This window comes from Vigna angularis, chromosome 1, assembly GCF_016808095.1.
Source record: "Vigna angularis cultivar LongXiaoDou No.4 chromosome 1, ASM1680809v1, whole genome shotgun sequence".
Classification (NCBI taxonomy): Eukaryota; Viridiplantae; Streptophyta; class Magnoliopsida; order Fabales; family Fabaceae; genus Vigna; species Vigna angularis.
The window spans coordinates 6,349,518-6,365,274 of NC_068970.1; the positions used below are offsets into that span (position 1 = coordinate 6,349,518).

General features: G+C 29.7%; 3 protein-coding genes across 3 annotated transcripts; 2 read left to right on the top strand and 1 right to left on the bottom strand.

The window, feature by feature from the left end:
- Window positions 1-727: 727 nt before the first annotated feature.
- On the bottom strand, window positions 728-3,365 carry LOC108322137 ((DL)-glycerol-3-phosphatase 2). The gene is made up of 6 exons (XM_052868401.1): window positions 3,091-3,365; window positions 2,605-2,829; window positions 1,572-1,632; window positions 1,339-1,486; window positions 1,172-1,251; window positions 728-1,078 (listed from the first exon to the last, which is right to left on the bottom strand). The coding sequence occupies exons 1-6, from the start codon at window positions 3,167-3,169 to the stop codon at window positions 961-963; spliced, it is 711 nt and encodes a 236-aa protein (XP_052724361.1). The 5' UTR covers window positions 3,170-3,365; the 3' UTR covers window positions 728-960.
- An 8,591-nt stretch (window positions 3,366-11,956) lies between these two features.
- Window positions 11,957-12,531, top strand: LOC108322178 (histone H4). Its single transcript, XM_017554186.2, has one exon. It carries the CDS (start codon window positions 12,028-12,030, stop codon window positions 12,337-12,339), a length of 312 nt encoding a protein of 103 aa, XP_017409675.1. The 5' UTR covers window positions 11,957-12,027; the 3' UTR covers window positions 12,340-12,531.
- A 2,418-nt stretch (window positions 12,532-14,949) lies between these two features.
- On the top strand, window positions 14,950-15,478 carry LOC108322179 (histone H4). The gene has a single exon (XM_017554187.2). The coding sequence runs from the start codon at window positions 15,004-15,006 to the stop codon at window positions 15,313-15,315; it is 312 nt and encodes a 103-aa protein (XP_017409676.1). The 5' UTR covers window positions 14,950-15,003; the 3' UTR covers window positions 15,316-15,478.
- Window positions 15,479-15,757: the final 279 nt, after the last annotated feature.

A 15,757-nucleotide genomic window follows, 5' to 3' on the forward strand; every position in this document is an offset into this window, starting at 1 on the left:
CTTTGAAAAAATGATGGGTTGGATATATCATACATGTACCAATCTAAATTTTATGTTTTTGTTATATTTATATATCTGTGCTTATTATTTTTAAACTAGTTATTACTGTTAATATGAGAAATCCTTTTTTTTTTACGTATTATGTTCTCTTTTTTATTGTTATACTTATAATATAGCGTTATTTTATTATTATTATTATAATTATAATATAATGATATATCAAAGCATATGGCCAAAATCAAATCAGAATAAAAATAGAGGCAGAAGAAAGAATTATGGACAAAAGAATACAAAAAATGGGATTGAAATGGAAAAACACAAAGAGAATGTTAAACCTATACTGTTCGGCCCACATTGATGGTCCAATAGAACTATTTGGCCCACTTTGATTGTATATCCAATTAAATAAGTCCCGTGCCATTATTAAGAGAATTCCAAATAAATTTTAATCTACTTATTTAGATGTGGCCAAAGTTTTTTTACAACATTTGTTAACATAATACAGTATTATTATTTTATTAAATTTAGAATAATAATAATAATAAATCAATAAACAAATGACATTTATACTATATTAAAATACAAGAAAAAAATCAGTATCAATTTTTTTAAAATTTTTGAAAAGAGAAAAAAACACTATCATAAAGCAGAAATAAGCCGCATACACTCCAATAAAAACTCAAAGCTTCAGGAATAAAGAAAATTGAAGGAAGAGAAAGAATTTGAACTCGTTTGAAAATTATTATTTTTCTCATTAGACCTGCAACATTTGAGACCCACTTAAGGTTAGACCTCTTTCCCGAACACAATGTTCAAGGACTAGTCAACGGGGTTCAATTATTCAACTAGAACAGATTATGATTAAATCATAAAAACAGTTCTAAAAACTATATGAAACATTCTGTGACCGAAGCAAAACAGTAACAAAATTCAAAGTTCATCCATCTCCCATTGGTATCTTCAAAAAGGAGGCAAACCCCACTCCACAGGGTCGAAGTCCAACAGTGAGTTCAAAACCTGATCCGATAACTTCTGAAAACCTTTATCCAGCCTTGGATCAGGGACCATAACAACAGACCTAACCACCAAACATTTATCAATTCAACATCATATTCTAATTCATCAATGTTTAAACATGAAACTACATTGTTCAATGCTTCAATTCTCTTACATTCCTGCTCTCTTAGCTGCAAGAACTCCCGAGGGTGAATCTTCAAAAACGAGAATGTTACAAGGATCTATCTGTCCATCCTGTTGACAAATGAAAATCATTACATAACAACGAAGCAAAGCAAAACAATTTCTTATTTTTCAGCAAAAAGGCACCACTTTCATCACCTCAAATCTCTTGGCTGCTGCAAGAAATATATCTGGGGAAGGCTTGCCATGCTTAACTTCAAAGTCATCGCCAAGAACAACATGATGCAACAAAGAAAATAGTTCACGATGTCTTTGAGTTTTTACTTCAAAGTGTCGCTTGTGAGAACTGTGAGAGAAATTGTCAGAACAACTTTGCATGAATAAATCCTTCAAAATAAGTATATTATAAACAAAAGATGATTGAAGGGTACCTTGTTGCTAAGCAAATTGGAATTCCTTTGGCATGTAAATGCCTCATTAGACGACCAGCACCTATGATAGATGAAGATGACACACTGGGGCATCAATATATAAACATGGTGGTATGTTGGGATTTTTTTCAGCGAAAAATCACTTCATTTGATGACTTAATGTTACTCATTTTATCATGTACTTTTACTTTAAAATTTAAGTACAATGTGTAGTTTTTTTCCAGCACAACACACACACAATTAAATCATATATCTAATAGTTGTAAATTTCCTTAAATACAGTGTTTAAAATTTATCTCGGATTTGATAGTTACAGTCAAATAAGCATTCACTGGAAAAATATCGCTATTTAATCATATATATTCTTTAAAAAGATGAAGAGTTGTGATATAATTCTATAAATATATAAAAATAAATAATGTGCAGATGAAGGATATAAAAGCTTAATAAAAACATAGATATGGATTTAGTTGAATCGCTTTTCAAAACCAAATATATAATTTGCTTTTGTTTCATTTTAAAATTTTGGACCATTGCAGAGTATTCCTATGCAGTGAACACGTGATACATTGAGTTGAGGAGCAGGGCGAACCTCTCTGCCCCAAAATTTCCCTTCAAAATTAGATAAGAGTGGTCATAAAGTGAAATATTTCTATATTCATTTATACATATTATAAAAATAAAATAATGATAAAATAGTGAATTTTTGTAGGTTGAATTTAAAAAAAAAATGAGTGGGGTGTGCCTCTTTTTGGTCACCCTCTTCTAGGGCTAAAAAAACTTTCAGTTTGTGGTGCCTGGTCAAAGCTCCTCCCTCTCACTCATCACATGTCTACAATCCTCGCACGTGTTTTTTTCTCAACCAGAGGAATCTCAGTCATAAACTAAATTTTAAAAATAATTAACAGCGTGAGGTTTAGATTCTCCTGTCTTCATGGAGGGATCCTGTTCCAACAACACTGCAGTTGTAGCAACCTACGAGCTTGGTTAATTTTAGGATAATTCAGTAGGTAAAGGTGTCCAACCCACGTACCTGGCATAAGCTCACTTTTGGGAAACAAAGCCTGCAGCATGTCCTCCCTATCAATCAGGAACTGCTCAGCACTGAGAAATTCACTAATTCCTGTTTCACCAACAAAGATTCTTGCAGCCTCTAATGCTTTCTTCCCCAACATCTTCACTTTCACGTTCCAGTCAAAGCTTTTGTTGTATCTACCAAGTATGATCTCCTGAACTTCATTACAGAACTTCTCTGTGTCTGTGCACAAACAACTCATACAGCACAATATTACTCCACCCACTAAATATAAATTTACTACTTTGCTTAAAACAAAAACAAAAAAAAGTGAGTGACTTTCAAAAACCAATTGACGACACAAATGTTACTCCAATTTTGACCCAGCAGAAAGAAATTGTACCATAATCATGAATAAAGGACCATTATGGTTATAGACATGTGGTCTGAAAAAGAACCAGCAAAGTGTGCATGGCATTATTTGTTGAAGATAGATGGCAATACCTAGCAAAAGACCATCCATGTCGAAAATGACGTGGGTGATGGGCTTTGTAATGGAGAGGAATCTATCAGGGTTGGCCATGGTTTGAGGTAGCTGCAGGAATTCAAGTATGCAACCCGTCCTTTTTCTTTCAAATCTACAACTGCATATTTGAAGGGTCCGAATCTATTAATACCGATTTTGCACCACTACGCTGGACCCATCAAGTCTATATCACTTCTCTCTCTCTCTCTCACTCTGCCACTCTTTTTGTGGTTACAATTACAAAGAGGGGTAGAACAGTGCAAACAGAGAAAATTACAGTGGGACAGACATAATCATGTGCCACCACAACACTTAAATAAATCAAACAAACACGAAGGTAAACCAGTCATAATTATTGGCAATTAATAATGGGATAGTTGAAGCTGATGTTAGTTATATAAGAAGTAATTCAATCATTAATATTCAGCATAGTTTGGAGCTAAGGAGGCGTGTTATTTCGAAACATGTGAGATGTCAGTGGATCAGAAATCAAGAGCATGAGGTGGCGACATAATCACTCCCGTGAGCAACGATTCTGTTCACACACTCATGCATGCATTGTCTTATTTTCTGAAAGCACAGGAAACTTTGCAATGATTTCTGTGCATCTTACTGTGTTCTTCTGTCACGTGCTGCCATTGTTTTGAGATGCTAAAAATGCCTTATCATGCACTGAGTCATGTCATCGTACAGTCCTTATCTTCACTTCACCTTTGCACTCAACTACAAGGCTTTTTTGTTACCACATTTAACTCTAGGATAACACACTTTAACGACATTTTTTTATAGGATAACACACTTTAACGACATTTTTTTTATAATATTTTAATAATACTTATATAGTATTATGTGATTGATTTATGATAGTGTTTATAATTATTATTATTGATTATGGAATAATTTTAGACCAATCATAAAAAAATATATTAAAATGTTGTTAAAATATTACTATCTTTAACTTTAAAAAACCGTACATAATATATACAAGGATAAAATAGTCTAAAAATTATGAAGAAAGAATAGAATAAAAAATAAGTAAAAAAATACGAAATTGAATATAAAAAATTTAAGTATATGAAAAAATATTTTTTATTCACTTTTACACTTTTTATCTAACAATAGTATATCGTATCAATAAGAGTAACAGCCTATCAACGTCACACATGGTTTAAAAAATTTACAAAGTCATCAATGGCCCACTTATCACCTGTCAAATTTATTATACGACACCACTTAAGGGCTTTTCACCTCAAGCCAGTTTTGCTTATAATAGGCAAAACCTTTTATTATGTTTGCTGATAAGTCCTCCATCCCAACTTTGGTTGAGTACTTCAAATTGGCTGCAGGCACACAACAGATAACAGAAAATGGGAGTATGATTCTTTTGTGCATATCTCTTTTTTAGGAGGAGATGATAACCAGTTGAATTCTTCACAGCAACATATCAATATCTTTCATATTTAATTATATCAAACCTTCCAACTTTATCAGTACCAGTGTTGGACTTTTTATCGGTTTCAAATTAATATATTATATAAGTGGATGATGAGGTGTAAGATTAAATTTTAATATTTTAATATGGTGTGAGAGTTATTAATAGTATATCTTAATCAAGTTAATTGAGTTTATTATGTCACCAAATATTATGCAGAATATTTATTGACTAAATATATGATTGACCAAAAATCATAATACATAAGAGAGCCTACATTTAAAAAAAATTATATTTAAATTTTACTACAATACTTCTGGTATTTGAATATATTGTACAAGTTGTATATTTATTTACGTATTTAAAAATTGTGGCACATGAATATATTTCAATATATAAATTAAACTTAAATATATTATACTCCTTTGAATTTGTAACTTTTTTGTCTTCCATTTTTTTTCTTAGTTTCCGAATTTTTTAAATGAACTAACTTTTACACTGTGTTCATTTCAGTGGATAATGTTGTTCAAGAGCAGATGCGACGATTGATTTGCGAGTGAATTCGTGTTCGTTTCAGTGGATACAAAGCGATGGAATTGCACGAATTTGCAGGATATGCACCTTTTTATCATCCCGCTAATATGTTTGGATTTGCGGTGATATTGATTGAAATCTCAACTTTGCCCTCCATTATTTGTAAAATATCACGTAAAAATGCAAGTGTAAAATATCACGTAAAAATGCAATTAATTCGATTCCAGATGGTGAAAATGATGACCAAGAATGGAGGTTTGGTCTATAGTGATTCAAGGTTTATGGCTATTGCTGTATTAAAGATGAAGAGTCGTTAAAGATGAAGAAGGTGAATAACAGAGCTTGAAGAAGGAGTTGAAGAAAAGTTGTATTTGATTCTGATGGTGTTGTATTCGGTTCCCACTTTTGAGTATTGGGTTCTAATAGAAAGAACAAATACAACTGATATGTGTCTTCAGTTTCCGCAAACTTTATTCGGTTCCTTCCACCCTTTATTCGATTCCCATGGTGATTTATCCAATTCCATGAGCCTGCACACCTCTCCATGCTTTCCCCATGTGTTGATGTTTATCCATGCAGTAGTTCCAGCTTTTCTTCATGTCCTTATTTCTATTATTCAAAAACAACTTTTTACTTTATTTCTCTTTTACTTTCATCTATTGTATATTTTTTGCTTATATATTTTACTTCTAATAATAATAATAATAATAATTCACGTTATATTTTACTCTTTATAAACATTTTTATAATTAAATATAACTTTAACAATTATCATTTTATATCACATTAATAACTAGGGGCATTTTGGTAATCTTTAATTTTTACCCATTAAACAATTTTTTTTATATGTTATATGAATCAAATCTTACACTAATTCTCATAAACTTTACTTTCAAATCCACTCAAACAAACAACAATTAATTGACCCTCAAATTTATCCACTCACTCTTTCCCAATTCCTCTCCCCCAAGTGAACACACCCTTAGTCCCTTTTAGTTGTTGAATTGTTTGCTTACATGGTAATTTGTCTCGGTATTTAACCACTAAATTTTGTTTCGTGATTCAATTTTTGTATATGATTTTTTAATATTTTAAAACTAAGAGAATTGAAACTTTGAAATATTATTCTTTTTGTCTTAGACTTCGTTTGATATGTAAAGTGATGTTGTATAAATAGCATTTGTGTAAATCACATGACCGATTTTTATTTTGGATTTCTTTTATTGCATAGTACAAACAAAAAAATGGAAAATTTACTAAGAAATCCTTATTTTTGTTTATGATACGCAAAACTAAATTATTATTATTTATTAAATATTAACGGTGAGTGTAGCAGGAAACGTTTCTATCATAGGTTCAAAAACTGTGTTGGCCCCCCAAAAAATATACCAACGTAGGAAAAACTCCTTGTGCAAAAAGCGAGACATATACCAAAACATTTAACAACTTCCCAGATATAAAAGCAAATGGACTATAATTGCACTGTATAGCATAAACGCATTTAGCAGATCATGTTGCTGCCTTGCTTAGTATAAACATGGGAATAAACGTGTAGCAAACTGAAAAAGAAGAAACACGGGAAGGAAAAATATTGATATTTTTCATTATTAATTATTTAACAAAAAGTTATACTAAAAAATTGTGACTTAATTAGTTTTATCAAGTCGTCTTCTCTTTGTTTATCCTTATTTAGATCGAACAATAAATATGGTTGTTTTGTCTGGGACTCTAAAATTTAACAAATTTTGGCATTAATTTGGAAATGAGCAAATAGATTACACGAGGAAAAAAATAGTGCGAAAAAGTTTTTAACACACTCATGTTTCCCACTTTTCTATTATAAAATTTATGTTGGATGAGTGTCACTTTTCTATTATAAAAATTATGTTAAATGAATGTAGGTGTCTGAACCTATCGTTATCCAAAGAGTATTTAGAAAACTCTGATGAGTGTAGTTATTAAATCATTACTTTGAATTCAAACTTACTTTTTTTTTTTATTTTGATATGAGAAATGATATTTTGACATATAATTTTTTTTTGTATATATTTAATATTTTTTATTTTATTTTCTTTACTTTTTAAATAAAAAAATCACTCATTTATAAATATTTTACTTTTATAATATGTGACATGAATGTAAAGGTATGTCATGCTACCATTATTATTTTGATATTGTGAATGTAATAATGGCTTCCAAATAAGAAAGCAAGGCAAATTCTGATCCTCAATTTTGTCTAGACAAAAACACCAACAGTCTCATAATACAAGACTAAGTTCAATATATAAAAAATATTGGATTAAATTAGTAGTTTTATTCAAATTTTAGTTGAAATATAAGTAAATATTTACTTTTCTCAATTAAATTTTGTAATGATGTATTTTTATAATATTATTCAAATTGTGTGAAATCACTAGTGCAAAAAAGACTTTAGACGTTTGTTATTTTTGACTTTTAACGTCTGATCTCTGTCTGACGTCTATATGGATGACGTTAATGAGACGTCGGACCTATCGTCTATATAGACGTCCAATCCATACAGATCAGACGTCTAAAGGGTGACGTTAAAGGTCTTTTTTGCACTAGTGAATAAATGTTATTAGTAGTTTTTTTAGTTTTATTTTTATTTTTTTAAGTTTTATTTTTTTTAAATCATATGGCAAATTAGTATTGTGTCATATGACATTGTCAGTGTAGCATTATAAAGATGGATTTGAGAGAGAGTAAGTGAATGAATTTAGGTGGATTTGAAAGTAAAATTTGTGCTATTTTCTATTTTAAGAGATTTTGATGTGAAATTTAATGCATTAGAAAATAAAATTTGGAAAAGTTTTTGAATGATTTAGCCTGTGTGATAGATTAAAAAAGTTTTCATAGATAAAAAAATATTACCATTTTGCCTATTATTTAATAATAATTAATATTATTATTTATTAACATTATTATTATTTATTATTATCATTATTAAAAATAAAAGAAAAATATATTAATAATAAAAAAATAAAAATAATAAAAAACAAATATTCTCTCACTATAATCGGTTTCCTATCTTTTTAGAATCAATTTCATATCCCCTTATCCTTAAAAAATTTCTTAGTGAAATCAATTCTTATCATTTTGAAATTGATTCGAGTCCTATTTCCTTTTCTTCTTTATCTTTACTCACAACTGACCTTCACACAAGGATAATATTGTAAAACACCCTTAGTCACCCACACATACCCTTTAAATTGTGAAGATGGTATCACGAACTTTTCTTACAAATCAATGCTCTTCCTCACTTGCAAATTCTTAGATACGAAGGTCAAATTCACCCGCATATTTATCGTCGTCAATTATTGTCAATACTAAATCTATGTATACTAACACAAACCTTAGTTCTTGAACTTAAATTTTTAAAAAAATTCCACAAAATTTTGAAAATATGTATTTAGCTATTTTTTTGTCTAAAATCTCAATTTTTAATTAATAAAAAGTAATTTGATTTTATGGAATTCAATAATACAGTTAGAGTTAGCTAAAAAATATTTAATAAAAATTTCGATTTTAATAAAAGCATTAATATAACATTATATTAAAAATAAATTTGATAGAGAGTGAAAATATTATTTTATTTAAAAACAAATTGAGATTGAATTTAATAAAATTATGTAGACTTAATTGAATATAAGACAATAATATTTGGCCTACAGCTTATCATTTAAATATTTTATGTTTATTTTAAAAGTTTTTAAGTCACTTTAACTTGGGTATTGATTTACATTTAAAATTTGTGGATGATTTTAGCATTGTTCATTGCTTTTTTGCTGTCAAAATAGTTGGTAATTAATTATAGTGCAGTCAAATCATCAAACTTAAATATGAATTTATTATTTACGTAATGTGGTAAAATTTCAACAACAAAAAATGACATACAAATACGATATTCATAAAATAGTGAATGAAAATATTCATCATATTTAATACAAAAATAATCATATAGAACAACAAAGTAAAAAGTTAGTGTGGTCTTCGTGTTGGGATGAGTTTTTCCACTCTTTAGCTTGTATAGATTATGCGAGAGATGCAAGACTAGTAGACTAAAATATTCATCCTATTTTATCTCTTTTTTTAGGCTCAAATATGACATGTTGTTAAAAAAAATTATAACCATTTTTTATACTAGTTATAATCTATGCAAAATAAATAGTGGTATGATGACATAATTGTAAATATTTTAAGATTTTTTATAACTTTCAAAGTTATAATCAATATAAAAAATCATAACATTCACAAAATTGTAATACAATATAACATTTTCTACATATGTTAGACCCCTAAAACTGATATAGAAAGTTTTTGCAATGATTAAATAGTAAGAAAATAGAAAATTTTCTATATCGGTTATACCTATAACCTATTGTATAATGCTGATAGTAATTACAAACAAATTTTTTTTTTAGACATGTAGATCTATTGTCCTTAAGACTATAGTATAATAGAAACTACTTAAAAATATATAAGATACCAAAAACAAATAAAGAACTCTAAAAAGAGTAAAGTAATAAATCTATAATAACATAAAAGAAAAAATAAAATAAATAAAGAAGAAAATAAGAGAATAAGAGAATGATAGAAAATGTGTTTTAAAATGATCAGAAATGCACTATTTATATAGTTAGTTGAAAAGAGACGAGGAATGACCATGGTCCAGAACTTGCAAAAGAAACTGCACCTTACGGTTTCAACAAAAGTAATCCCACTCTTGAGCCTTGCGAAGAGGATTTAACCAGGGAAAATAGACGCTTATTAAGCAACGTTCTTCTAATGCTTTTGAAAACAGATTTTGCAATACAGGTTTTTATAACATTCCCATACATTGTAAAAGATAAAAAAAAATGAAAAAGATAAAGAATAAATATCTTAAGTTTCACAAGATGTGATGCATTAGAGTTGATGTAACAAGATATATGAACTAGTCATATATTGATAAACTTAACATACGGTGTAGTTAATATAGAAAGCTATATGAATCAAGGACACTGAACGTGTATTAAAGGTTTATTGATCACAATACACTCCTACAATATTTGTTGTTATCGTTGTGTTGCGTTTACTAGGCCACGAGCGTGTCCGATATTCCTAAGCGCTATAGAGATCTTGCAAATATCTGCAAGTGATCTCACTTGACATTCATACAGATGATTTCATGAAGTGTATGTTGTAAATCATATAACACTTTAAAGGATATGAAGATCATTAAAACCTTTGTTTAAATTAAAATTCTTTCGTCACATAAAATTTTAATTAAAAAGTTTAACCTCTCAATATTATAGTCTCTAGCACTTTTAGACATATCATAATAATGAACATAATTGATTAAAGTTATATTTATTTGCAATGGTTTAGTCAAGAGATCCGCTAAATTCCTCTATGACTTCACATAATCAATAAAAATAGTTTCACTTTTTAGCCGTTGTTTCACTGAATCATGTCTCAACTGTATATGTTTATTTTTTCCATTGTAATTATTGTGTTTTAGTTATAACTACTGCTGATTGATAATCACAGTATATTAACATCGATGAGATGAGTTTAATTCCTAGTGGAATGTTCGCTAAAAATTTTTTCAACCACTCAGCCTCACTACCAGTCATCTCAAGAGCAACAAACTCAGATTCCATTGTCGATCTTATAACACCATCCCAAGTGTAAATACCTAACCAATAGTAAATTTTGTTTCATATAAACCAGAGATTCAACTAACATCATTGTATCCTTTTAGTACACTGAAAAATTCAGTATATTCAACATCATAATCCATTAAAACTCTTAAGTATTTCATAAGCCTTGTAACTGTATCTCAATATTTTTGATTTGAACATTGAGTATACGTGTTTAATTTATCTAATACATATGTAATATCATATTTTAAAAAACTCATAAGTCAGGAAAATCAATTATTCATTTTTTACATATATTTACTTTTGTTGATAAAAAAACTTTATATATTCACCTAGCTACATCACATATTAAAAAGATTACTCGTTGACCATATTTGATATATATATAAATATATATAATAGAATAAATATTTTAGCCTATACTCAGGGATTGAGCATAATTTAATATTTGATAATAGAAGAATTAGTTTAGCCTATATAGAAGGATTTAGCATAAATTTCAAGTGGTTGCTGTTTGAATCATGATACATTCTGGTTCTATTCCTACTAATTTATGTACAAAATAATATTTGTTCCCTCAACATAAGATATTATTATATTTTACTTTTTACGACATATAGTTATAATGATAAATTAATAATTTATAACTTTTTTATAATATATAATCATAATCACAAAAATTATAGTTTGCTTAAGTAAAAATGAAAATAAAGTAATGCTCCATTATCAATTTAGTTGCCGTGTGTGACTTGTTCGATTGCATAATTTTGAAGGAATTTATATTCTTAATTTTCTGCTTACGAGGAATTGACAAGTGAAATATTTTTATTTTTTATGATTGGGGATGAACAAATTTTCAATTAGGTTAGTGTCAGAAATCACAATTACATTTTCCCGCGTTGCAAAGCCAAATCCGAAATTATCCAAAATGTGATTACGTTTTCACATGGAGCGCATTAGATTTTCATTCAAAATTTCATAATTAAATTGCGCTCACCATTGGATTCACTTGCCACTCGCGCAAAAAAGATGTGTTTTCTCACAGACACAAACGAAAGAAATACACATTTCAAACCTCACTATCCGCGTCACACGCTTTCCGCCAATCAAAATCAAACATTTGAATCCAACGGTGTGATTATCTATACACACGGATCGCTAACTAATCCAACGGCTAAAGATCTTTTCCCGTATCTATATAAACCTCTTGATTCTCCCACTAACCCGCCAAGTTGTTTGCTTGCATATTCAGTTCTGCATCAGACATACAAGAAAAACCGTCAGCCATGTCTGGAAGAGGAAAGGGTGGCAAGGGGCTTGGAAAGGGAGGTGCCAAGCGACACCGTAAGGTTCTGAGGGATAACATTCAGGGAATAACCAAGCCCGCGATTCGCCGTCTCGCTAGACGTGGTGGCGTTAAACGTATCAGTGGTCTCATCTACGAAGAAACTCGTGGTGTTCTCAAGATCTTTCTCGAGAACGTGATCCGAGACGCTGTCACCTACACCGAGCATGCTCGCCGCAAGACTGTCACTGCCATGGATGTTGTCTACGCTCTCAAGAGGCAGGGCAGGACTCTCTACGGTTTCGGTGGTTAGAGAATTGGGGATTTCTACAATGTTTTGGAAATTAGGGTTTCTTATAATGTTAATTTCCCTGTTGATATTGCTCAGTGTTTCAAGAACTGTTCTTGTTTGGCTTTGAGTTGTAGCCCTGACAATTATTAATGTGAATCAGAATGTATTGGACTTTTTCAAGGGAAATTCATTGTGCATTTTAATTTCTTGTTACCCTGCTTGTGCTAAATTACAAATTAAATGCATTAGTGTATCTATTCCTTGTTTCTTGAATACTGCATCTAGAATTTGAAGTGTTTCTGGCTTTTTAATTATTGAATTAGTTTTCGGGTTATTCGCTGTAGTTAAGTTATGAATGTCATAATCGGCTGGATTCCTTTATGTTTCATTTTTTGAGTTATTTTAAGATTGATTTTAGAAAGCATTTTGGTTTTTGAATTTTTGCGTTGAATGTTCTATCTTGTTAGGTGCTGAAATTGCAATCAAATTTGCGGCTCTTATAATGAATCTATGGATGTCTATGCTCATTTTATTGTTCGAACAGACGTCTCTATTGTATTTTAAAGGTTTCTGAAGTACTTTTTGTTTTTTTATCATCTAATACTGAATAGAATTACGTTACTATGACGTTTGCTTTTCGGTACAAAGAGAGTTGAATTTATGGCTGCAATTTCTCTATAGTTGTCTCTTGGTTACAATTGGGTTGGGTTGCCATTTCTATTTTTTCTTTTTAAATCGTCAGGTCGCAGTAGCCCTTTTCACAACTCTAGAGATTATATGTATTCATTCAAATGAATCATGTCGCCCGTTACAAAATGCTGATACCCGCAACAAAGGCGAAAGATGTGACGGTACAGCCTAAGCTCCATCGAGAAGATAACTATAAATTTTATGTGCCTTGAGTTTAGAACCAAAAATTTAAATGATAAAATATAAATAAACTAATTTTTGTTTTTATATTAAATAATTTATATGTAAATTATAATGCAGACGTTTTTTTTTTATTTAAGCGATATTATTTTTTAATTTCTTAAACAAATATACTAATCATTTTGAAACACAAGGTCCATTCATAAAGCTGTATATAAAGTCCAAATAATTTAAGCAACTTACATATTAGATGAACTAGGAAAATAATTATTTTTAACACTTTGTATCAACCTGTTTAATGAAAGTTTGTTTCGGTTGAGACCAAAGTCTTCCTGCAGTCATGAATTGGTGCTCAGTTAAAGTTGCTGGTACTATTACAACCTTGAGGATATGGTTGTTTTCAGAGGGGAAACTATTGACACCACGCAACTTATTCTTTCTTTCAGGCTGAAGGAGTATTAGTAACACGTTTAATCTTTTATTACTAGCAAGAAATTTTAGTCAACTCCGTTCACGAAAGAAATTGTTATAATTTTATGAATGACATTATTTCAAGTGCTTGCATGACCCCTTTTGGTGGATTACACAATCAGAGGAAATCTGAGTTTTATAGGTGAAGTTTTAAATTTTACTGAAGAAAGAACATTTTAAATATATGATTGAATTACAAAAGATTGTTCACCTCTAAATGAAGTTTTAATGATAATTAAAATATTATAGAACAGTGAGTTTGGCTGATATCAAACACACTAAAGATGCTAACCTAAGTTATATCAATCCTTTCTAGGAGGACAATAAATATAAACAATCATAAAATAATTTTTTATTGATGAAGTTGTACTAATTGATATAATCGGAGTTAACTTCGTTTTTTTTATATATAATTAACAATTGATATTATCATAATTAACTTCATCTTTTTATAATTGATAATTCATATGTTAATCTTCAAGTTAAATTCAATTTCTTTGAAGATAGGTACACAAGTTTTCAATTTGAAATTTGAGTGAAATAGGCATATAAGGTAGGTGGGTGAATAATTTGAGATTCATACTTCTTTATTTTTAGTTTAAAAATAATTTGAAATATAAATAAGTAGAAATGAAGTTTGAGGCTTATAAATTTTACGTTTGGGTTAAATATTTTTTTAAATATGTTTTTAGTTTTAAACTTGGAATATAAAATTAAAATTTATTTATTTTGAATTTTTATTTCAAAACTTTAAAAATGTTTTTTCATAATCTAATTGTTTTAAATTTGTTTATGTATAGAATGTTTTAGATGAATTGTTTACACTAGTTTCATACATGTAAGAAATGTCAACTTAAAACATAATTTAATAAGTCAAAAAAATAATAATATTATTATATTAAAAATATTATATTTATACGTTTTTTAAATTTAAAAAACAAAAAATATCAAATTTTAGAATATAAACTAATTATAATTTATCATCATTAGTATTAAAAATATATTTAACTTTATTTTTTTCAATTACATATTTTATAAACTAATACTGTATAATTTAAAAGTAACATAGATACAACTCATTTTTGTATGATTGTTTCTTATTTTTAAGTAGTTGTATAGTATAATTTATTTTCTAGTAGTTATTAATTATCTTTAAATAGTTATTCACACGGATCGCTAATGAATCCAACGGCCAAATAGTTATTCACACGGATCGCTAATGAATCCAACAGCCAAAGATCTTTTCCCGTATCTATATAAATATCTGGATTCTCGCACTAACCCGCCAAGTTGTTTGCTTGCATATTCAGTTCTGTATCATAGAAAAAGGAAAAATCGTCAGCCATGTCTGGAAGAGGAAAGGGTGGCAAGGGGCTCGGAAAGGGAGGTGCCAAGCGACACCGTAAGGTTTTGAGGGATAACATTCAGGGAATCACTAAGCCCGCGATTCGTCGTCTCCCTAGACGTGGTGGCGTTAAACGTATCAGCGGTCTTATCTACGAAGAAACTCGTGGTGTTCTCAAGATCTTTCTCGAGAACGTTATCCGCGACGCTGTCACGTACACTGAGCACGCTCGCCGCAAGACCGTCACCGCCATGGACGTTGTCTACGCTCTCAAGAGGCAGGGCAGAACCCTCTATGGTTTCGGTGGTTAGAGAATTGTGGATTTTTACAATGCCTCGGAAATTAGGGTTTCTTACAATTTCAATTTCATTGTCGATATTGCTTAGTTTTTCAAGAATTGATCTTGTTTAGCTTTGAGTTGTAGCTGAAAATTATTAATTTTAGTAATAATGAATTGGACGTTTTGAAGGGAAATTCGTTGTGTATTTGTGTTTTCTTGTTACCTAACCAGCGCTAAATTAAAAGTATTGATATAGCCCTTCCTGGTTTTTAACTTTTCTTGAACCCTACAGCTACAATTGGAAGTGTTTCTGGCTGTGTTATTATTGAATCAAGTCTGTTTGCCAGTGTAGTTAAAGCATGGATGACATAATTAGGTTGTGGAAGAATTCTGTTATGTTTGATTTTTGTTGAGATTAAATTAAAATTGATCGTGGAAGCGTTTTCATGTTTTGCGTTGAAAAAATTCTCTTG